Source organism: Hipposideros armiger, unplaced genomic scaffold (genome assembly GCF_001890085.2).
Source record: "Hipposideros armiger isolate ML-2016 unplaced genomic scaffold, ASM189008v1 scaffold_149, whole genome shotgun sequence".
Lineage (NCBI taxonomy): Eukaryota > Metazoa > Chordata > Mammalia > Chiroptera > Hipposideridae > Hipposideros > Hipposideros armiger.
The window spans coordinates 2,777,314-2,797,543 of NW_017731499.1; the positions used below are offsets into that span (position 1 = coordinate 2,777,314).

A 20,230-nucleotide genomic window follows, 5' to 3' on the forward strand; every position below is an offset into this window, starting at 1 on the left:
CTTAACTTCCCTGGGCCTCAGTGTCCTCGTCTGTAAAATGGGCAGAATAAAATGACCTTGCTTGGGTTGTTTTCAGCATTCTGTGAGTTCATACACGGGAAGCGACAGGGGCGACTGGCCATTTAGCAGACTTCCTCCACGTCACAGCTGTCCCCTCCCTTACTGACCAGGGGGCAGTTCCTTTTCCCCTTGTGAGGCTGAATTATAAACATACCAACTGCTGACCAGCTATCTGTGGAACCTGCCTTTTCTCTTCCCTTCCCCCTGGTGCCACGCCCACTCTCAGGGCCTTTTGTAATTATCACCAACAATCCTAGGAATTCTGGAATATAAATCTATTTTTAAGGGGCCAATCTGGGAGGCTCAATACATGAAGAGCTGGGGCACAGTGGGCCCCTTGTGACGCACTGCAGGGCTCTGCCAGGGGTGGGGGTGGGGAATCAAGCATGTGATGTTTGATGATGATCAACATCGTTATTCTCTATCATGTGCAAATTCTGCTCCTAACACTATGCTGATGCGCAGAGGAACATGCTCACTGGAACCTTATGGGGAAGTTACTCTATTGTACCCATTTTACAGATAAAGAAACTGAGTCCTCCAAACAGGGCATTACCTGCCTAAGGCCACAGAGTTATTGAGTAACACAGCCAGGACTCAATCCCAGATGGGCTGACTCTGTCCCATTAGCATCTTTTCCTCCTTGCCTCCCTGATCTGGAAGCTGCAAGACATACTAGAGCCAAGAAGATGGGTTAGGACGCTGCAGCCATGGTTCAGTGACCTGGTGGACAGCCGTGGCTATGGGGATGCCCACTGAGCGTCCGCTGTGTGCCTGGCACAGGGCTAACAGCTCAACATGCATTGTTTCTTTTTTTTTTTAAGATTTTTTTTTTTAATTGGGGAATTGGTGGAGGGGAACAGACAAGTTGCTGTCGTTTCGTTCTTCAGTCTAGTTGTGGAGGATGTTGCTTCACTGGCCCATGTTGGTATTATCATTACGCTCTTCCCAGGTGAGGCAGATCGGTCGCCAGCCTCTGGACGGCTGCTCACGGCGGCTATTGGCCGCTCACACCGGTTGCCAGCCGCTCACGCTGGCTGCCAGCCACACACGGTAGCTTGTGGCAACCCATTGCAGTAGGGGCTGCAGCCTACGCTGTCGCCTCACGGCAGCCCAGCTCCAAGTCGAGCTGTTGTTCACCATCTTAACTGTAGAGGACAGTGTCACTGGCCCCATGTGGGATCTGAACCAGGGCCCTGCTGCTCAGAGCTGGCGTCCCAAGCCAACTCTTAACCAAGGAGCCACTTGGCCATCCATCAACATGCATTGTTTCACTTAATCTTCACCCAGGTACCATTATTATCCTTGTTTTACAGATGAGGACATGAAGGTTTGCAGAGGTTAAGATCCTGCCCAAAGTCACGCAGCCATTAGTGGCCCAGATGGGATCTGCATCCAGGGTACGCCTTCGGAGCTCCTGCTCTCAACCACTGTGCCAGGGATCCAGGGGGCACTGAGGTATGTGGAGTGGTGAGATGGGACATGGCGCGTGGGGCAGAGGCAGAGGCGGGTGCTGGGTTTCCGGCTCAAGGCAGATGTGTGGGGGACACTGCCACTTGTCAAGACTGGGAACAATAGAAGACAAAGTGTGTTTAGAAGGGAGATGAATTAAATTTTGGAAACGGAGTGCCTAAGTCCTCTCTGGGACATTGTCATGCTGCCCAGTCGGCATTTGGTGTATGTGACTCCAAGGCTTAGAAGTTCATCTCATCTTAAACATAGTTCACGTGGGAATGGCATCACACAGTGGTAATTAATGCTATTGGTGCCACAGCTTCCCAGGGACAGAGGGAGCAGAGAAAGCTGCCGGGACACAGGACAGCATCCGTGTTCCATGGTGTCACTGAAGCCACAGGCTGGTCTGTGTGCTGGTGGCACAGGGCGTGGTCCCTCCTGAACAAGTGGTTTTGGGACAGATGAGTCACTGGAGTGAGGAAGGCTGGTGACGCGGGAGGGTTACTGAGTGGAGTGTATCAGCAGGGAGCCAACAAATGTCTGTAAGGAGAACCAGGCCCTGTCCCCTGTGCCAGAACAGGGGACAACAAGCTGTTGTGGTCCTCAGGGGCTTGTGGTCTTGTGTGACAAACACCGGAGGCCAGGGAGACGCAGCCCACGTGATACGTACAGCACCGCTTCATTGCAGTGGCTTTTAGGAAATCTGAGAGAGCTAAAATATGTGGTGGAGGATATGATGTTCTAGTTGGTAGTTCCCCAAACGGCAAATCCAGGCAGCCTTTCAAAGATAGTATGGGGTGGTTTTTCCATGGAAGCTTGAGGACAGCTTTAAAGCCCCAGAAGAGACTTCTATAAGGCGCGGTAGTCAGCCACACCCTAATACGCCCTCCTTTCAAGTCCACAACATGTCCCTAAGGTCTGCCAGGGGCAGAGATTCACTAAAAGCCAGATGGGTGTCAGCTGTACAGATGGTGGCTTTGCCTGACAAGACCAACGTGAGCTGTACCTACACCCAGAGAGTCTCCTCTGCTCCACGATGCGGCAGACATGCAGAGAACCTCTGAGAAATGCACTCGCAGAGAGTGGAATATGGCTGTCCATCAGTCAGTTAATCAACCGATCCACCCAAGGTCCGCCCACCATCTGAGCATCACACCCGGTTCCATCCTCCTCCTTCCCACCTCACGGTCAAGGCTGTGTTCCCAACCCCTTTCTTTCCCCTTCTGGTGTCTGTGCCATTGGTGACTTTCCTTTTCCATGTCCATTTTCACCCTTGTCTTCTTGAATGCTTCCTCTTTCGGTTAAATGCTCAACCCACACATTTCTGCACCTATAAGTCTGTGCACTGCCCTCCCAAATTCCCTGGAAAACGTGGTCCTTGCTTATTCTCTTTTCTTTCTTGCTACTCATTTCTTTAGCATCTTGTAGCGTGGCTTTCCTGTACTCAGCAAGGCACTCTTTCCCATTGTCCTGAACCCTCCTCCTGTCTGTTTTGATGACCTGTGACATCTGCTGGGTTGTATATTTGGCATTTCTGGCACTAGTAGCTGCTTTCCTGCCCTAGTGTGATAATTCCAACATCCGGGATATCTTAGGGTTGTCTTTTCCTTTGAGAGTGGCTCCCATTTTCTTGTTTGTTTGGCTCTTGGTTGCACACCAACTGTTTCTGAATAGTATCCTGGGCATTGGACACGTTATGTTGTGGGAAATCGAGGCTCTGTTATATTCCTGAATGCTGAGGTTTTTGCTTGAGCAGGCAATTAACTCGATTATAGACTTCCAAGTGTAAGTTCTCTGTTGCTTGCTCTGGGCTGTAGTTCCAATCTCAGTTTAGTTTGTTAAGCTTCTGGGCCTGTGTCTGGTCTGTTTGTGCATACTTAGAGGTAAGCCAGAGATCTGTCAGAAGTTCACATACAAAATTAGGGGACTCCCATGCCCAGCTCTCCCCTCTTCCGTGATTTGGGCTTTAATAGATGGTGGATTTTTTTATAAAAACGTTGTCCCTCCCTGATGTCCTGCTCTACAACTGTGTTTTGCCCTCAGAGCAAAGTGTGGTGAGAGGAGGTTGTTTTGAGTTCCTGCTTTTGTTCTCTCTCTGAATCAGCTGGCAGTATTTCAGAGTTTGTGGATATCCGCGGGAGGGCTGGTCTGTGGGGGCTTAATCCACTGAACTCCAAGGGAAGCCCATTCCTTTTCCTATTGTTTAATGTGCACCAGTCTGAACTTTAAAAAAAAGATTACTCTTTGCTCTCTTCACTGGCTTCCCTCTCTTGTTTTTCTGAAACAAAGGTGGTCCCTCAAGGTGTATTTTAAGGTTCTAGTGCTGCTAAATTTTCTCTGGAATCTCATTTATTCAGATAACCTCTCCACGAAGCACTTCTAAGATGCAGTTTTCTCTTTCTGGGTTTTATACTTGTATTTCCAGCCATCTGGTTCACAGCGTCCCGTAGAACCTTGAGTCCAAAGCCAGTCCCTTCTCTGGGCTCACCGGCTTTGGTTCCCGGTACCATATTAGTTCAGTGAGCTGGGCTTAGAACTACAAAGAGTCAAGGACATTTCTCTGAGCCTCCCCTCCACCCCCTACCGTTTCTTCACAGCAAGGGGAGAACCAAAAACATCAGCACTGCTGTTAGCTACTTTACTGAAGTTGACAACACCTAACTTTGAGGACAATCCCCAAAGAACAGCCATGAGGCTTAGGAATGCAGCCTTCTTCCCCACCTGCCTCCCTTCTTCTGAGCGTCCATGTTGATAATTAGCAGTGCTCTGTGTCTTGCTTAGTATCTTTACTCGATCCAAATATTCACTGAGCAGCTGCCCTGTGCCCCAGGCAGTTCTAAGCATCAGGAAGAGAGTGGTACATGGGACAGATGAAGCCCCTGGTTCTGGTGGGGGATACACACCAAGGGCACCAAACAAGCCAATGTCTTGGTAATCTGGGGGGCGGGGGCCACCACCACAGACGATGCTAGGGGAAGGCCTGTCTGGGGAGTGACTTGGGCTGGGATCAAAGTGACAACAAGAAGCTAACTCCCATCAGAGGAAACACCAAGGGCAAGGGGCAGTGGACTGGCCAGCAAGGGAAGGCGGCCTGCCGAGAGGTGGGGGTGGGGCACCGTGAGGGGCCGGGAAGCCACAGGAAGGAGTTCGGATGAGAGGATGATATTCTCGGGGAGGCGCAAAGTGACTTTGACAAACGTTACTTTGTGAAGACAAGTATCAGAACAGAATAATGAAAAGTATCTTGTAATTACTCACAATCAACTTTATTTACACAGATAAAACCTAAAGGAAAAATTCAATCTGTATATACCTGTGTGTTTAAAAAAAATGTTGGAAATAAAAATTAGAGGATAAAGAGAATTTAGTCCATAAATATTTTCTATAAAGATGTTAGAAGTCATTATTCCTAAAAAAGAAATATATATATATATATATATATATATATATATATATATATATCCCCAATGGCATAAGACAGTATTTTATGAAATTAAAAAACATCAATATTACCTGTCAAGTACTATCTTTTGCATGTGCCACCAACACTGCTAAGGTTATCTGAAGGAAAAATCCCTAGTGTCTATTACACAGAGCTTTTAATAGGACTTGCCTTGACAATTTATTCCTAAATCATCTTTTTCCCTCCAGCTCAATACAATATTGCTCCTTAATTTCATGACTGCACAGAACTGTTTCATGCACGACTTGGAGATTAAGTTTTAAGATCCCAGGTAAATGCAAATGATGTGTTTGTTACCTTTTCTCAAAAGGTTTCACATTAGAATACAGATTTTGACATTAAACCATATTATGTGCATATAGTTTCTAGTTATATATAACTCGGTACTTTACGCAGGGACAGAAGGTAAATGGTAGTGTCTGCCTGGCAACTCTATGGGACTGACAATCTCGTAATGCTGAAAAGCACAAGACAATATGAAATGTTCTGTTCAGAGCTGGCTCCATAATGTTTACTAGATTTTCACCCCCCTGTTCTCCAGCCTCAGGAGAAACATGACTGAAGGCTGGAGAGAAACTTATTTATGGTAAAACGTGAATGCAGGCAGATGATCACCGCCCCACCCCGTCCACACGCTAGTCAGTCTTGACAATCCAATTTTAGATCATTCTAAGTAACCTTTGCTTCTCAGCAGCCCCTTGCTTGTTCCCCCAATTGTAACGATTAATTGGGCGGGGAGCATTAGGTGACACTCATTGCTTTGACAGAGTTGGGGGGTTCCTGCCCCCGGGGTGGGAGCAACTATGAACACAGAGTGAGACATCATCATCTGACAATCATCAGCCGCATTGACGCTTGTGGGCAGAGCTGTGTCCTGTGGACCATTATAGTTCAGTTCTGTTTTCCAACCTGCTCCAGTGAAAACTCTCCGTCAGCGACAACCTGCTTAGATAGACTTTGTCAAACATCATGAACCTGGTGCCATCGGAGAAGGGGCTTCTGGGCCTTGCCTGGGCTTTGAAAACATCAGGATGAAGTCCCAGGGCCTCCAGCTAACACTGGGTTCTCACCCAGGAAAGATGGTCAAAGGTACTGAATATTGTAGCGCAAACCTCTCACCCATGACACACATTTTCCAGGAAAGAGAGGGCAGTGCTTAGGAGCATGGGCTGACAGTCGGGCTCTGCTTGCATCTTGATCCTTCCTTCCCCATTGGTGAGCTGTGTGACCTTGGCCACATGGCCCCACCTCTCTGAGCCAAAGCACTTAGGACATCGCACATAATAAAAACTCAAAACCACAGCACTTAGGATGGAGTGTTTCCTTGTTTTTCACAGTATAAGGCACTTAAAAAAATTTTTTTTTAAGAAAAAAGAATCATAAGTGAATGCACTGGTAATTATCTATTATCAGAATAATACATGCTCATCTACAAAATCCTTTCCTAACTTCTTTCTGAACTTCTCTCCACTGGGGAATGCTGCGGTTTGGTTACTATAAAAATGGTGAGAATTTCATGATTCCCGATTCTTAGCATATTCTTGCTGAGTTTCGAATCAATTCTTTTACTTATTAGGTTTTTCAGGAAGAAGACTTAGTCAGTTTCATTTCCATTGCTTTCAATTATCTCTGAATCCTGCCCAAAACTCAAGTGCCACAGTCCAAAGCGATTTGCACACATAACAGGATGAAGACGGCTCCATCGAGTCCCCTGTGATGAAGCTCTTCTCATGTTCCCCCAAAAGCCCCACATCCGTGTTTATGATCCTGGGACACGATCGTGGCAGGTGACTCTCCAAGTGTTACCACAGCCCAGGCCTCCAATGTGTGGCTTATCAGTTATGCCGCTTACTGAATTCCTCTTCTTGAACTCTTATATCCACACCTGTTGGAAAGAAAAACGAACACAAAGCAAGAAGGCAGCAAAACATCAGAACAAGAGTCTTCTAGTTAAAAAAAATTTTAATTTTCTTGTGCCACGTTAACAATGACCTACAGTGTGTCCACCGATCTGTGGTATAATTAACTTGTCTCTTGTTCCTTATGAATTTACATATCCAATTATCTTTCTATTTAATTTCTCATGGTTTTGCTACGTTGACTAAAATCTTTTAATTTAATGGATTTTGCGGTTCATTTGTAACCAGTGAGTTGTTAAGGGCATTTTAAGATGTCTGAATGCTACTGTGTGACGCTGTGAGGGGCTCCTGGCAGGATCGGGAGTACCTGGGTTCCTTGTCCACCAGGATGACTGCTGAGAAAGACTACGTGGGTGAAATATCACGGTGGTTGGGGACTGCGGAGAAGATGCAGCAAAGCACACTGCATGCAAACGATCTGCTCTGAACCATCCACGCTCCACTGCACTGGGGCATTCAATCACAGTCAGTGCCAACTCAGATAATGTGGCTGAAAGCGGTTTGTGCCCCACCGGAATTCCTGCTTTGTTTCTTTGGAGAACTCTGCATCAAGTCCCACTTTGTCTGTTAAAGTCAACACAGTGAACACTCTCACGAATGGAGCGGCCCTCCGATCGCATGAGGACACCAACCTGCAAAGTTACTGCGGCATCGAATGTGCATGTGAATGAGCTGAGAGCAGGCTGCGCTTCAGGGCTCTGGCTCTCGTCTCCTGGATGAGATTTTACACATGGCTGGTTTGAGTGCAGAGGGGACTTTTCTAGTCACCAAAAAGGTCAACTCGAGCTCTGACTTGTATCAACAGCATCAACAGCAATCGTAGAAGTCTCAACATTTAACCGCGAATTTTGGCTACTCAGCTCCTTGTTAAAACGAGTCTGCATGGCTCGGGTCATGGGACACACTGTTCATTTTGGTAGGAGGCAGAGGGGATGACCTTTGTTTTGCCGAGCACGGGAGCCATGACCACAATTTAACACGATTGGAGGCAGTTTGTTCAAGGAATTATCGAAGGTCGCAGTTGGATGTCAAGCTGGTAGACATTTTGCCATATGCTACCAGAAAACAATCAAATTAAGAAGCAGAGAACTTTAGAAAGTTGAGCAACACATCATCAGAAGGATTTATTCAAACACCCATGCAGAGATATTCTAATATCATTTATTCTTTTATTCCCAGTCTCCAACCCCCAGCCCCTTCTCTGTTTTAAAGGGAGGGCAGTTTTATTTCAAATATAATTTAGGATAGGACCCAGCTCTCTGATTTCTGCAGAAGGACATAAATTCACAAATCTGCCTACTATACTTTTATATTCAATAAGTGGTTGTGTGCAGCTGCTGTTTCTGGCAAAAAAATAAAAAATAAAAAACAGTGGAAGGAAAAGTGAATGCATCAAAAATGAAGGCAATCATTTTTTCTTCATCAAATCCATCAGGTCGTCTTCTATTCCCCTCTCACTTAGCTCATCTAAACTGTAGTACCGATGGATGATTTTCTCAGCAGTGACCACCACGACTCGGAGCCCATGGGTGTCTTTGCCCAGCTGGCATCCGATGGCAGATGACACCACCATGTCAAGGTTCTGGTAGGTGCCCCCCGCATTTCTGTGGTAGTGGCCTGAGAATACAGCTTTGATACCTGCGGGGAACGGAAAAAAACATTAGGGGGCCGAGGACTTCCATTTAGGTAACCTGGGGGTGCCCATGTTTTCTCCTGTGAGCAACAGTATGTTATGATAGTAAATGCATAATGTTCTTCAGTGTATAATAAAAAAGGCAGCATATGTGGCACCTAGACTCTCTTTAAAGGATAACTCATATGTACAATATGTTGCTACCACGTATGTCACAACTAGTACAGGAAAGCATTAGGGAAGAGAGCACAGAAGTGAGAGAAGGTGCATGGCTGCGGCGGGCAAGATGAACATGGCTGAAGGAACCATCTCGAGGTCTACAGAAGCAGCCTTATGATGGAAGTTACACGTCTAGTTCAGATAGCATAGCATGTTCAATATTTAATGCACATCCTCCACTCCAAACTTAAAGCAGTAATGGATAAAACATAAAAAAGAAGACCAAAGGACTGAGGCAGCCTCAAGGCCCAAATAAATAGTGCTATGGACCAGAAACAAAGCAGGGAGACAGAGCCACGAGTGGGGCTGCACTGCTGCTGGGAGCTCAGCTCTCGTTAGAAGAAAATCAGGACTGAAAACACTTCCTGAGCCGAGGAAGTCAAGCGTGGCGTCCATTGGAAGTAGGGGTGGCGTAAACACCTCTGCTTACGAAGGAGCTGGGAGGAAACTGCTGCCCATTGCCTGGGGCCGGGGCTGCGGTGTGCTGGTGTGTTTAACAAGCACTCCAGAAGGGAAAAAAAAAAGACCTGACCTATAATGTTCCTGATTTCCATGGTTTCAACACTCTTATCATGGCTGATTTCAAATGACTAATGTGACGTCACTAAAGTGAGAAGAGAGGCCTCGGAGCCCTCCGTCACGTAGGTTTCCGGCATACAGATATAAGCGCTGAACAGAGCCTTGAGAGCATGGATGATAGTACTGTGCAGCAAGATCATTAGAAAATGGCATGTTTTGAGTGTGGATTACCTTTGCTTTTTAATATATTTAATGATGATTTTGTATAATTTAATTTTTAATAATGGCGATTTAACAACCAGCTTATGAAATTCCTTGAAATTTAATAATTGGTTTTCAAGAGCTGTCTCCAGCACACCAGTGGACCAGGGCTTAAGGCCACCAATGGATCTAGGAAGGAAGACAGACACAGGCTCAAGTCTAGGAACTGAAACATGTTTTCCCAATATTACTGTGGGGCAGGGGCGCTAAAGCACCATCATAAGGCCTGGTCCCGGATGGTGGGTGGGGTGGAAGTAACCAAAACCGCTAGACAGGGAGAAGTTAGTCAAGAGAAAAAGTAAGAGAAAAACAGAAACAAAAAATACCTCTTACTCAAATTGAACCTGAACTAAAAAATCCACCACCCATGAAGAAATCTCATGCTAAGTAAGACAGTCTACAAACTCTTCAATCAGGAACATGTATTCACTCCAAATGAAATCAGTGATATAAGACTGGAAAACTTTTTAAATAAATGTGTTTAGGATGTCAGAAAGTCCTTCATCAAGGACTAATATCCATAAAAAGAACATGCTATGAAGCAAAACAGGCATGAATGAATGAGAATAGCTGGTAAGGAAAATTTAGAAACGGAGGACATAAAAGATAGAACCATTCAAATTTCAAACAAAAACAATGCTCAATAAGTGGCATAAACTCCAGACGGGACACTACTCAAAGAGGAAATGAATGAACTAAAAAGCAGTGCTGAGGAACTGAACCAGAAGATAACACAGGGTCCCAGATACAAACAGTATGAACAACCAGTTCAAAGAGCCCAAAGGACAGATTAAGAGGTTTCAATGGATGCCTAAGAGGAGCTAAAACAGGAGAAATGATGAAATAATAGTGAGACTAATTTGAAAAAATAATAGCTGGCAATTTTCCAGAAAGGAGGCATATATGGATCTTCAGATAAAAAGTACTAAGTAGGATAAATAAAAGTCAATTTAAAATAACATCTATCATAGTAAAATTGTGGAGCATCAAAGAAAAAAGCCTTAAAAAATATATCATGGTAAAAATATTACAAAGAAATAATTAGATAGCAGGCATCTCAACAATAACAGAATCAAGGAGCTATCCCTTTGAAATGCTGAGGGGAAGAAACTATGAACCTCAAATTTTATACCTAGCTAAACCACCATTCAAGTTTAGGGGCAAAATAAATATGTGTTTGCACATATAAAACTGAAAGTTAACCACTTCTAAACATTCACTAAAAGAATTATTAGGAGAAATGTTTTAGTAAGAATTAGATAAATTAAAAAAAGAAGGCTGAGCAAACACTGATAAAATATTTTGGTAAGTTTAATTACCTACTTATTTTCTTTGAAAAGCTCCATGTTTTTTAATGTTAAAAGTGAAACTAAAACTCAAACAAAATGAAAAGATAACCCATGGAATGGGAGAAAATATTTTGGATATTTTACATCCAAAAAATATTTAAAAATTCTTACAATTCCACAATGAAAAGGCAATAACCAAATTAACACATGGGCAAAGGATTTGAGCAAACATTTCTCCAAGGCAGAAATGCAAGTGGCCGATAAGCACATGAAAAGATGTTCAACATCTTCAATCATCAGGGAAATGCAAATAAAAAACCGAAATGAGGTATCACTTCACACCAAGTAGAACAGCTATAATCAAAATGATGGAAAATAGCAAGTGTTCACAGGGATTTGGAGCAGTTGGAACCCTCATACAGTGCTGGTGGAAATATGAAATGTGCAGCCATTGTGGAAAAACACAGCTCCTCAGAATGTTAAACATGTAGTTACCACATGACCCAGCCATTTCACTCCTAGGTATACAGTCAAGAGAAATGAAAACACACAGCAGTGTGAAAACTGTACACGAATGTCCGTAACAGCATTATTCACAATAGCCTAAAAAGCGTGAACAACCTACATGTCCGCTGACTGATGAATGGATAAACAAAATGTGGTACATCCATATGATGGAATATTATTCACCCACAAAAAGGAACAAAGTACTGATACATGTTACAACATGTACTGACCTCAAAATCATGATGCTAAGTGAAAGAAACAGATATAAAAGGCTACACACTGTATGATTCCATTTATATAAAGTATCCAGAGTAGACAAATTCACAGAGAAAGAAAGATTATTGTTTGTCAGGGGCTGGGGGAAGAGCAGCAGTGGGGATTGGGGAGTGACTTATGGAATGGTAGAACTGTCTAGAATTAGATAGTGGTGATGGTTGCACAACCTTGGGAATGTATGAAAACCACTGAATTTTATACTTTAAAAGGATGAATTTTATGGTGTGTGAATTATATGGTCCAATTAAAAAAAAAGGGAAGGGATGGGGAAGAGGCTAGAATGATCCATGTGGTAACAGGTTAGAGCTGAACACATCTGTATGAACTCATGTTTAGCATACTATCGAAGCAGGTGGCTACCTACAGGAATATTAATAGATGTGCGTACACACTGGAGAGTATTCAGACACACCTTCCCCTGCTGTCAGCTGAGTGCACCGGAGAAGCAAGGCCACATGCTAGCAGTGAGCACACCTAGGGTCTAGATCTTGGTTTCTAACACCATTCTCCAGCCAGACCAACTATGGATTCTTGGAAAGATGGCCGACTGTAGGGCTGGGGCTGCAAATGATACCAGATGAGCCTGGAGGGTCTTTCAGAGCAGGAAGTAGGCAAGTGCTCAAAGACTCACCATGACGGGGCGTGTCTAAGGGACACAGTAGCCAATGGAAAGAGCTCCTGATGGCCAAACCCAACAGTCTGAGAAAAAATAAGTAAATAAACAAACAACCCCCCCCCTAATATTACATTATAACCGAAAGTATAAATAAGCCATGAGTCCAACTAATATAAACGATTAAATAAATACATGCGGGAAAAAGACACACATCTTGCATACAGAAGAGTAACAAATAATTCACAGAGATACTCTCTGCCCTCGGGGAGGTGGGACACAACCCCGCACCCCCTGAGGCGAGGGCCGTGCATAGTGACTTCCTTCCTTTACAGGTGACACTGAACAAACACTGAGGGTAAGTCCTGGGGATAGTATGTGCCCTCGATGTGACTGTGAGGAAAAGAGCATGTCACCTGCGTGGTCTTCCCCAAATCCAGAACCACAGCATGAGAAAAACATCACAAATGCCAGGAGAGACACATTCTTTAATGCTGACCAGTACTTCTCAAAGCTGCCAGCTGAGGTCCGCAGTTAGGGATGGAAAGCGAGGTGATCCAGGTTTCCCTACAGCCAAGGGTGGGGAGAAACCGCTATTTCTATTTACTGCTATTAGGACACAAACACATACAACTGACTCATTTCAGAGGGTAATTAGGTGCTACCGGCTCACATTTTATTGTGCCCTTGACCCGGCACCCCTGTTTTCATAGAAATTTACCCTTCAGAACTACCCAGCGAGGAGGCCACAGACGTGGTGTGCTGTGTCTGTGGGCATAGATGTACAATGTCGTGTTCACTGAGACAGTCTACAATGTTCATTTACTGGATAAATTATAGTATGTGTATTTACAAGAGGCAGGTTTACATATACTGACGTTGAAAGGCATCAAATGTTATTAAGTATAAACAGGAAGATGTAAAAAAGTGTTGTGTGATCCCATTTCTGCAAAATAAAGATAACGTATAAGAGGGTGTGCATGTGTCTGTACCCCTCAAGTAAATTGGGGAGAACCCTACACTCAACTCCTCCTACTGGTGATTCACGGTGAGAATGGTGGGGTGCCATTAGTGGGGGGACATCACTTTCCACTTTATTACTGTAACGTTTGCAGTGATCATGAATTGATCTGGCAATCGCAAACAAAACCTCAAGGTGACGTGCACAGCGTCGAGGTGGTGTGTCAGTGACCAGGGGAAAGATGGGAGAAGAGATGGCGGTGCCACCATCCCAGGGCCTAAGCTGAGCGGCTCAGCAGCTGTGGCTGGAACCACTGGGATGGTGCCCAACGGGTCCTCGCTCAGACTGGAGGGCCGTGGAAATGATGGCTTCCTCTGCTGTCTTCCTGGGGTTTCAAAGCCTTACGCCATCAGAAGCCCAAATGAGAGCCTGGGCTATTAGTCCCGCCAAAGGGAGCTCCTAATGGCCGGTCAGAAAGCACTTAGCATTATTATTTTGTTGTATGCTAAATTATGTTTATGAAATTGGGCTCTTTATGCTTAATGCATAGCTGCAGACTGTACTATTGTAAAAGGAATGTTGGGAATTTTGAAAGTAGCTCGTGTTAGCCATAATTAGCTGTAAAAATTCATTTATGTTTAAATTTCATGCGGTATTAATTGGCATTCGCAGAGACGGGAGTGTAACGGGGATTGTTCAAGCGACCAGTGGAACATTCAGAGCAGATCTGGGTGGACCGCGGGCAGCGGGGCCTCTCTGCAGTGGACAGTCCCATCCATCTTCCCAGCCCAGGCCCCTGGGGCTCACCATTTATTGTTAATGTCCCAAGTCACAGAAAATGTGACCGAAAGAAGAGTCTTACAGGACCAAAGACGCCTGAAGAGGACTAGAAATCAAGATGAAAGAGGCTGTCAGCGAGCAGGGCCACGTGTCAAGAACCTTCCCCTCTGGGGAGAGAGCTCACTTCTCCACCCCCGTGACGATATGGAACTTGACATTTTGGAGTCCTGAATGAGAAGCCACACAGGGGCCATGTAATAAGTTTGCAAAGGGACAGTGAGGCACAGTCTCAAAAGTAGGAGCATATGCAGAACTCTCCCGGGTTTGGGGGCAGAGGTCACGGCTCTGGGCTATTTCTGGTTGGCCTGGTGAAAACCGAGACCCAGGGATGAAGCCTGCGGTGGGACTTGTGGGAGCCTCGTCTTGGGTGGGAACCAGAAATAGAAGCCTGGGGAGCATCTGCCAGTGGGAGTTGCTGAGTCTATTTCCCTCCTCCTGGCAAGCCCGGGATCATGCTGTCCTCATCCTGCCCCAGGGAAGGGCACATACTGAGGCAGAGTCGGGCGACAACAGCAGAGGATGCTAAAGACTTCTCGTCCATATCGCGCTGAATGCTCCCAATGGACCGAGTCATCTCCATTTTACAGATGAGAAAACTGAGGCCCGGAGAAGTGAAGACGCTGAGGCAGTTCCACTTAGAATACAGGGCAGCCAGGATCAGAGTGGGGGTGCTCTGATGTCAGAGCCCAAGCTCTCGACGGGCCTTGCAGACTCAGGTTCTCTCCTTCGGGGCCTTTGGCAGGTACCTGAAATTTGCCAAGTCTTGATTTCTTCCCTTGTAAGGTGAATAATGACAACACCTGTCTCATGGGTGGCAGAGAGGTCTGGAGGAGAGCCTGGATGCTGGAAACGGGCACCCAGTACAGAGCAGGCTCATCGCCCACCTGGAGACGCCCTGCCCTCCAGGGCTGGGCCAGCGGCTCCCTGCTGGAGTGGGACACACACGACATTCTGGCTCTGACGTGCGGGCTCTTGTCCGAGTTACAGGCCTGCCCCTTGCACACCGACAGGCCGCGGGGGCTTGTAAGGAGTTTTCCCCATCTCGGCTTTTATTAGCTTTTGATAGGGAAGCATTGATTCACGACTCAATGGAGGCAAGGAATGTATTAATAAATCATGGTTTCCCTGACGGGGGATTGATTTTAGCCGTGTTTTCAAGAGTCGTGTAGAATTTCCATTCGGGCTGTTCATCAGTCATCTGGCCAACATGCCTCCACGGTTCCTTTACTGAGTATTACGTATGGATTGTTTCTGAATTATGAACCGCTGTATGGAGATGACAAACGTCTTCTTAAATTACCACCGGAAGAAGGATTCCCAGCACAGGCAGCCCCTGCATCAACACAGGGTGGCCTCTGTGGCATTAGCTTCGTATTTACTTCTCTGCAGTATCAAGCCATGAAGATGCAATAAAAGCTAGTTTTAAGCTGTCTCCATTGAAATTCATTCTGAGTCAATCAGAGGACTGGGATGCAATCTCTGTAAACTTAATATTCTAATATCAGAAACTTGCCTCACTTCAGTCAGGATATCGGGACCCACCCTGGTACAATTTTGATATTATTAATAAAAACTAGCTCCCTTTAGGCCTGGAAAGCATAAACAAGCTCGAATTGGACAGCGTCTGCTTACATCCTGCCTGAGTATAAGTTCATGCAAACCCCACGCCAGCTCTAACAGTGAACGGTGGTATCATCAGTCACACCCGGTTTATTGTCTCCGGGGCAAGGAAAAAATTGTGGCTCATAAAAAGAGAAAGAAAGAAAAGAAAAGAAAGGCTGGGTGTGAACGTACAGAAAGCTGGTGTAACGAATCCTTCCTGCAGGGAAAGAACTGACTCAGCGGACAGAGACCTGGGTGGCAGAGGCAAAACGTGGGGACGGTCTTCGTGAGCAGCTGCTGGTCTGAAACAGGAATCCAGGCTCATGCAGCCAGAGGTTCTTCTCTATTAAGCTGCGGTTCTGAGTTGCCGATTTGGGAATTCTAGATTCCAGCATAATCACTCTCTGAGGTCACCTGCATGTATCTTTCCAGATGCTGAGGTGCAGGGGCCCAGGACTGCAGGGGAACGTGGAGACGGGGGGGGGAGGCCAGCTCTAGCCAATCTGAGGCAACAGAAGATTTGTGCCCAGCTCCCTCTGGTGCCGGGTGCTGTGGGAGCATAGTGGGGTGCCCAGGTCTACCACTCCTAGCAACCAAGAGCTTAAGACCTGTCCTGCAGCTGGGTAGTCATGTGAAGAGCTAATCGCAATAAAATGCGAAAGTGACAAAAACATGGGTTAGCCGAGTGTTATTCACTGAACACCACTCTGAGCTGAGCACTTTGCATATGTACTGTCTCAGTTAAGCCTCATAAGGACCCCCATGAGGAAGATATTACTCGCCTTTTACAGGTGACGGAATGAGGCACAGAGAAGTTAAGTAATTTGCCTGGGGTCACACAGCTAGAATGTGTCCCTGGCTCATGCCACTCAGTGCCAAGGATCACGGCACTGCAGGCCCAGTAAGAAGGCCTCCTGGGGTGGGTGGCTTCAACCTAAACACACCCCAACTTCTTCCAGTTCTTTGCTCACGTGTCAGACCTGGGACTTAAAGTAGGACCATGATTATGGGGATGATAATAAGTAATGTTTACGGAGAGCTCACTATCTGCCAGACATTGTTCTCAGCATTTTACGTGTTTGTAAGTCACTTAACCCCCACAATTTCCCTGTGGAGAAGGCATGGCTATGATCCCACTTTTTTTTTTCTTTTTTTTTTTATTGGGGCACAGCCATGGTCATTGGTTACACATTGCTTTCATGCTACAATGACATAGTTGACTCTTTTAGGGATGGCGCAGCTCACAGTGGCCCATGCAGGAATCGAACCGGCACCCTTGGTGTTATCAGCACGATGTTCTAACCAACTGAGCGAACCGGCCACCCCCGGTTATTATCCCACTTTTGCAGATGAGAAAACTGAGCTGTAGAAATAGTTAGTAGTTTGCTGACCTCAGCCTGGAAGTGGCAGGACTGGTGTTAGAGGGAGTTACAGTTTGGTCACTGAGGCTTCACTCCTTGGTGATCTTCCAAGGGAGAGCCCTGCAAAGATTAAAAGGGAGACTGCCCAGGACAACAGATGAGTCCAATATGCTTGTTTCTCTAGAAGTTCTGAGTAACTGCTACCCTCCCTGTTCTTTTGTCATGCTGGATAATCGCTGTCATCCTACTCTCATCAAAGCCCTTTGACACAACTTCCTCTGGTGGGCGTTGCAGGGTCCCCGCCAGCACCCTTCACAGGCTTGGGTGCCCATCTTCAGCTCGTGGAGGGTGGGCAGCTAACAGGTCACAGCTGCCCTTTCTCCCGAGACCTGACGGCTGAACCAAGGCCACCTCACTCAGGCGGTTACCTCCCCTTGGTGGGGGTCACAGCCAGTGACCGAATGAGGAGGGGAGCAAAATGTCAGCCCCCAGACCATGCATCATATGACACCGTTGATATGAAGTATCCAGAACAGGCACTTCTGCAGAGACAGGAAGATTCCTAGGGCGGGGAGAGGAGGAGAAGGTTTAGGAGGAAATCGGAGAGAGACTGCTCAAGAGACAGGGTTTCTCACACCGTCATGAAAACGCTCTAAAATTGACTGGCGATGGACGCACAACTCTGTGAATATACCGAAAACCCCTGAATTGTACACTTTACATAAGTGAATCGTATGGTACACTAATGGTATGACATGTCAAAAAAACCTGTTGGGGAAAAGAAGGAAAAAAGGGAATAATGATCATAATAGTAATACCTATCATTTGTTGAAGATCTATTCTGGGCAAGGCACTGTGAACAAGCCTCCGTCCATGTATTATTTTAAATTCTTTAGCTTTTCTAAGATGGATTGTTGCTCATGGGGGGTGGGGAGTAGCCCCTGTCTCAAGGTGGGTCTACCTGTGTTAGGATTTGGGCTCTGGAGCTCAGGCTGGAAGTCGGACTCTAGCTGAGCATATATATATACCCTTTGCTTCGCTTTGTTCTTTGGGGGAGGCCCTACATCCTTACATCCCTGCTTCCAGGAGCCCCCCTCACATGTCCTCCAATCCCTGTCTCGGGACTCTGCATCCGGGGACCCAGACCTGACCCAAGCAGGTCACCTGGATCCCCTGCTGCCTGTTATTCTTTGTTGGCGGGACAGCCAGAGGGCGTCTGTCCCCCCCTGCCCCTTCTCCCACCGTCCCACCTACTTTAAAAAGAACAAAGAAGTGGTCTCCCTAATAAGACAAGTGCCCATGGGATACCCTACCAAATCTTTACATTATTGATTATATTCCCCAAACTGTCTTTCGTATCCCCGTGGCAATCTTGTGGTTACCAATTTGTGCTGTCAAATCCCCTCTACAGAGTACACCTGAAGTTGAATAATACTGAATGTCAACTATAATTTTATATACATATATATATATATATATATTCACAGGATGTGGGGTACAGCATAGGGAATAGTCAATGGAACTGTAACAGCTATATACGATGTCAGGGGGGTAGTAGATTGCGGGGAGGGGGGTTATCACTTTGTGAGGGGTGTAAATGTCTATTACATTGTTTTGTACACCTGAAACAAATAAAAAATAAAATAATTTTAAAAAAGGAACAAAGCCTTTCTATTAGAGTGTGAGCTTGCTCCTTTCAGTGGCTTTTACGTTTTCTTTCCATTATTTCTCTTTGCTGTTTTCTGCCTTCACAAGAAGTGCCTGCCTTAGGAGGGCAGTTGAATTAACTATTAACTGTGGTCCACACACTGTGCAGCTGTAAAGAGCCAAGAGGATCATGCACTGATACGGAAAGAGCACCAGGAAAAATTATGTGAGTCCAGTGCAAAAAAGCATATACAGCAGCCTTCCTTTTGTGTAAGAAAGAATGGGAAAATAAGAAAACACACACACAGGATGCATGCAACTGACCGTCAGATCAGAAAAAATATATGTGTTTGCAATATCTCTCACAAATAATAAAACATAAAGCAATTGGGGTAAAACGCCAGATAAATCGAGGTAAAGGGTGTGTGTGTGTATGTTCTTTTTTACGTGTAGCTCTTCTGTAAGCTTAAACATATTTCTGCATAAAACGTTAAAAGAAAAAAGCAATGCATGCTTGTTAAAAAAATAAGATGAAATGTAAAAATACAGAGCATAAAAAAAATAAATAAAAAGGAGGTGAGGGAAATCTCCTGAAATCTCTTGCCATTTTAGGAGCTCAGTGTGTATTGTCCAGATAATTTAAATGTCTGTACTAATAATACAGATATTAGATACAGGCCTATAAAAATACACATATATACAAATACATATACTTTCACACAAATGAAATTGCTTCCTATGGATTTGCAGCTTGCTTTTATTCTTTCAGTGGCTCAGTTGGTTAAGAGCTTGCTCAAGAGTGCAAGCTCTGAGCAACAGCGATTTGACACCCGGCCCAAGCTGAGCTGCCAACAGGTGGCCGGATGGCTCAGCTTAAGAAAAAAAGAAAAAAAAAAGGCTTTTATTCTTTTAATACTGTATCTTTTCACTGTCCTGCTCAGGACATACAGCTTTATCTTAGAGCTACCCTATAAAATCTTGACAACTGTATTTCGGTATGTAAAATCAAGGCTGTCAGATGGTCCTATATTTTACACTGGGAGGTCAGGTGGGTTCTGAGCCTTTCAGCCCTCCAGGGACTGCTCAGGTGGGATGGGGACACTGGCTCAGAGCTAGTGCAGCTTCTGAGAGCCCTGGGCCACCTCCAAGCTCAGCCCTATGGCGGGGTCTCAGGGGAGGAGCCGGCTGCCTGTTTGCTGAGGGTCATTAGCACAAGAAGAGACACAGGCGACACAGCACCCAAGCAAACAACCCTGCCTCTGCGTGAGCTGCCCTGGGGTGAGGGAGCATTAGCCCATACAGGAGTCGAGCCCCTATCTTCTGAAGGGCTTGAGGGGCCTTAGATGGCTGATGACAACTTCATTACCATGGGACCAGGTGGTCCTGGGCTGCACCACTGCTGTAAACCTGGGGTCATGCCTCTCCTGTGGGTGCAAACATGCAAATGTCTGCTCACCTGGGGCACTTGTTCAGATGTCTGGTCCACCTGCTGTGAAACACCTGGCTTGTCTTAAGGATTCACAGCCACCTCTTGAGATTCTTTCGGTCTTTTGTTTTTTTACCGTTTGCTTGGAAAGAACTGACTCAGCGGACAGAGACCTGGGT

General features: G+C 45.7%; 1 protein-coding gene across 3 annotated transcripts in view; it reads right to left on the bottom strand.

Annotated features, from left to right (window-relative positions):
- Positions 1 to 6,536: 6,536 nt before the first annotated feature.
- CPPED1 (calcineurin like phosphoesterase domain containing 1) overlaps positions 6,537 to 20,230 on the bottom strand; it is a 78,843-nt gene continuing 65,149 nt past the window's right edge. For 2 of the 3 annotated variants that reach the window (XM_019650897.1, XM_019650898.1), the window contains exon 4: positions 6,537 to 8,535. In XM_019650897.1, the coding sequence (XP_019506442.1) occupies positions 8,306 to 8,535 (230 nt within the window). In that variant the 3' untranslated portion in view covers positions 6,537 to 8,305. The remainder of the gene's footprint in view (positions 8,536 to 20,230) is intronic. The other variant, XR_002124924.1, reaches the window with a different exon arrangement.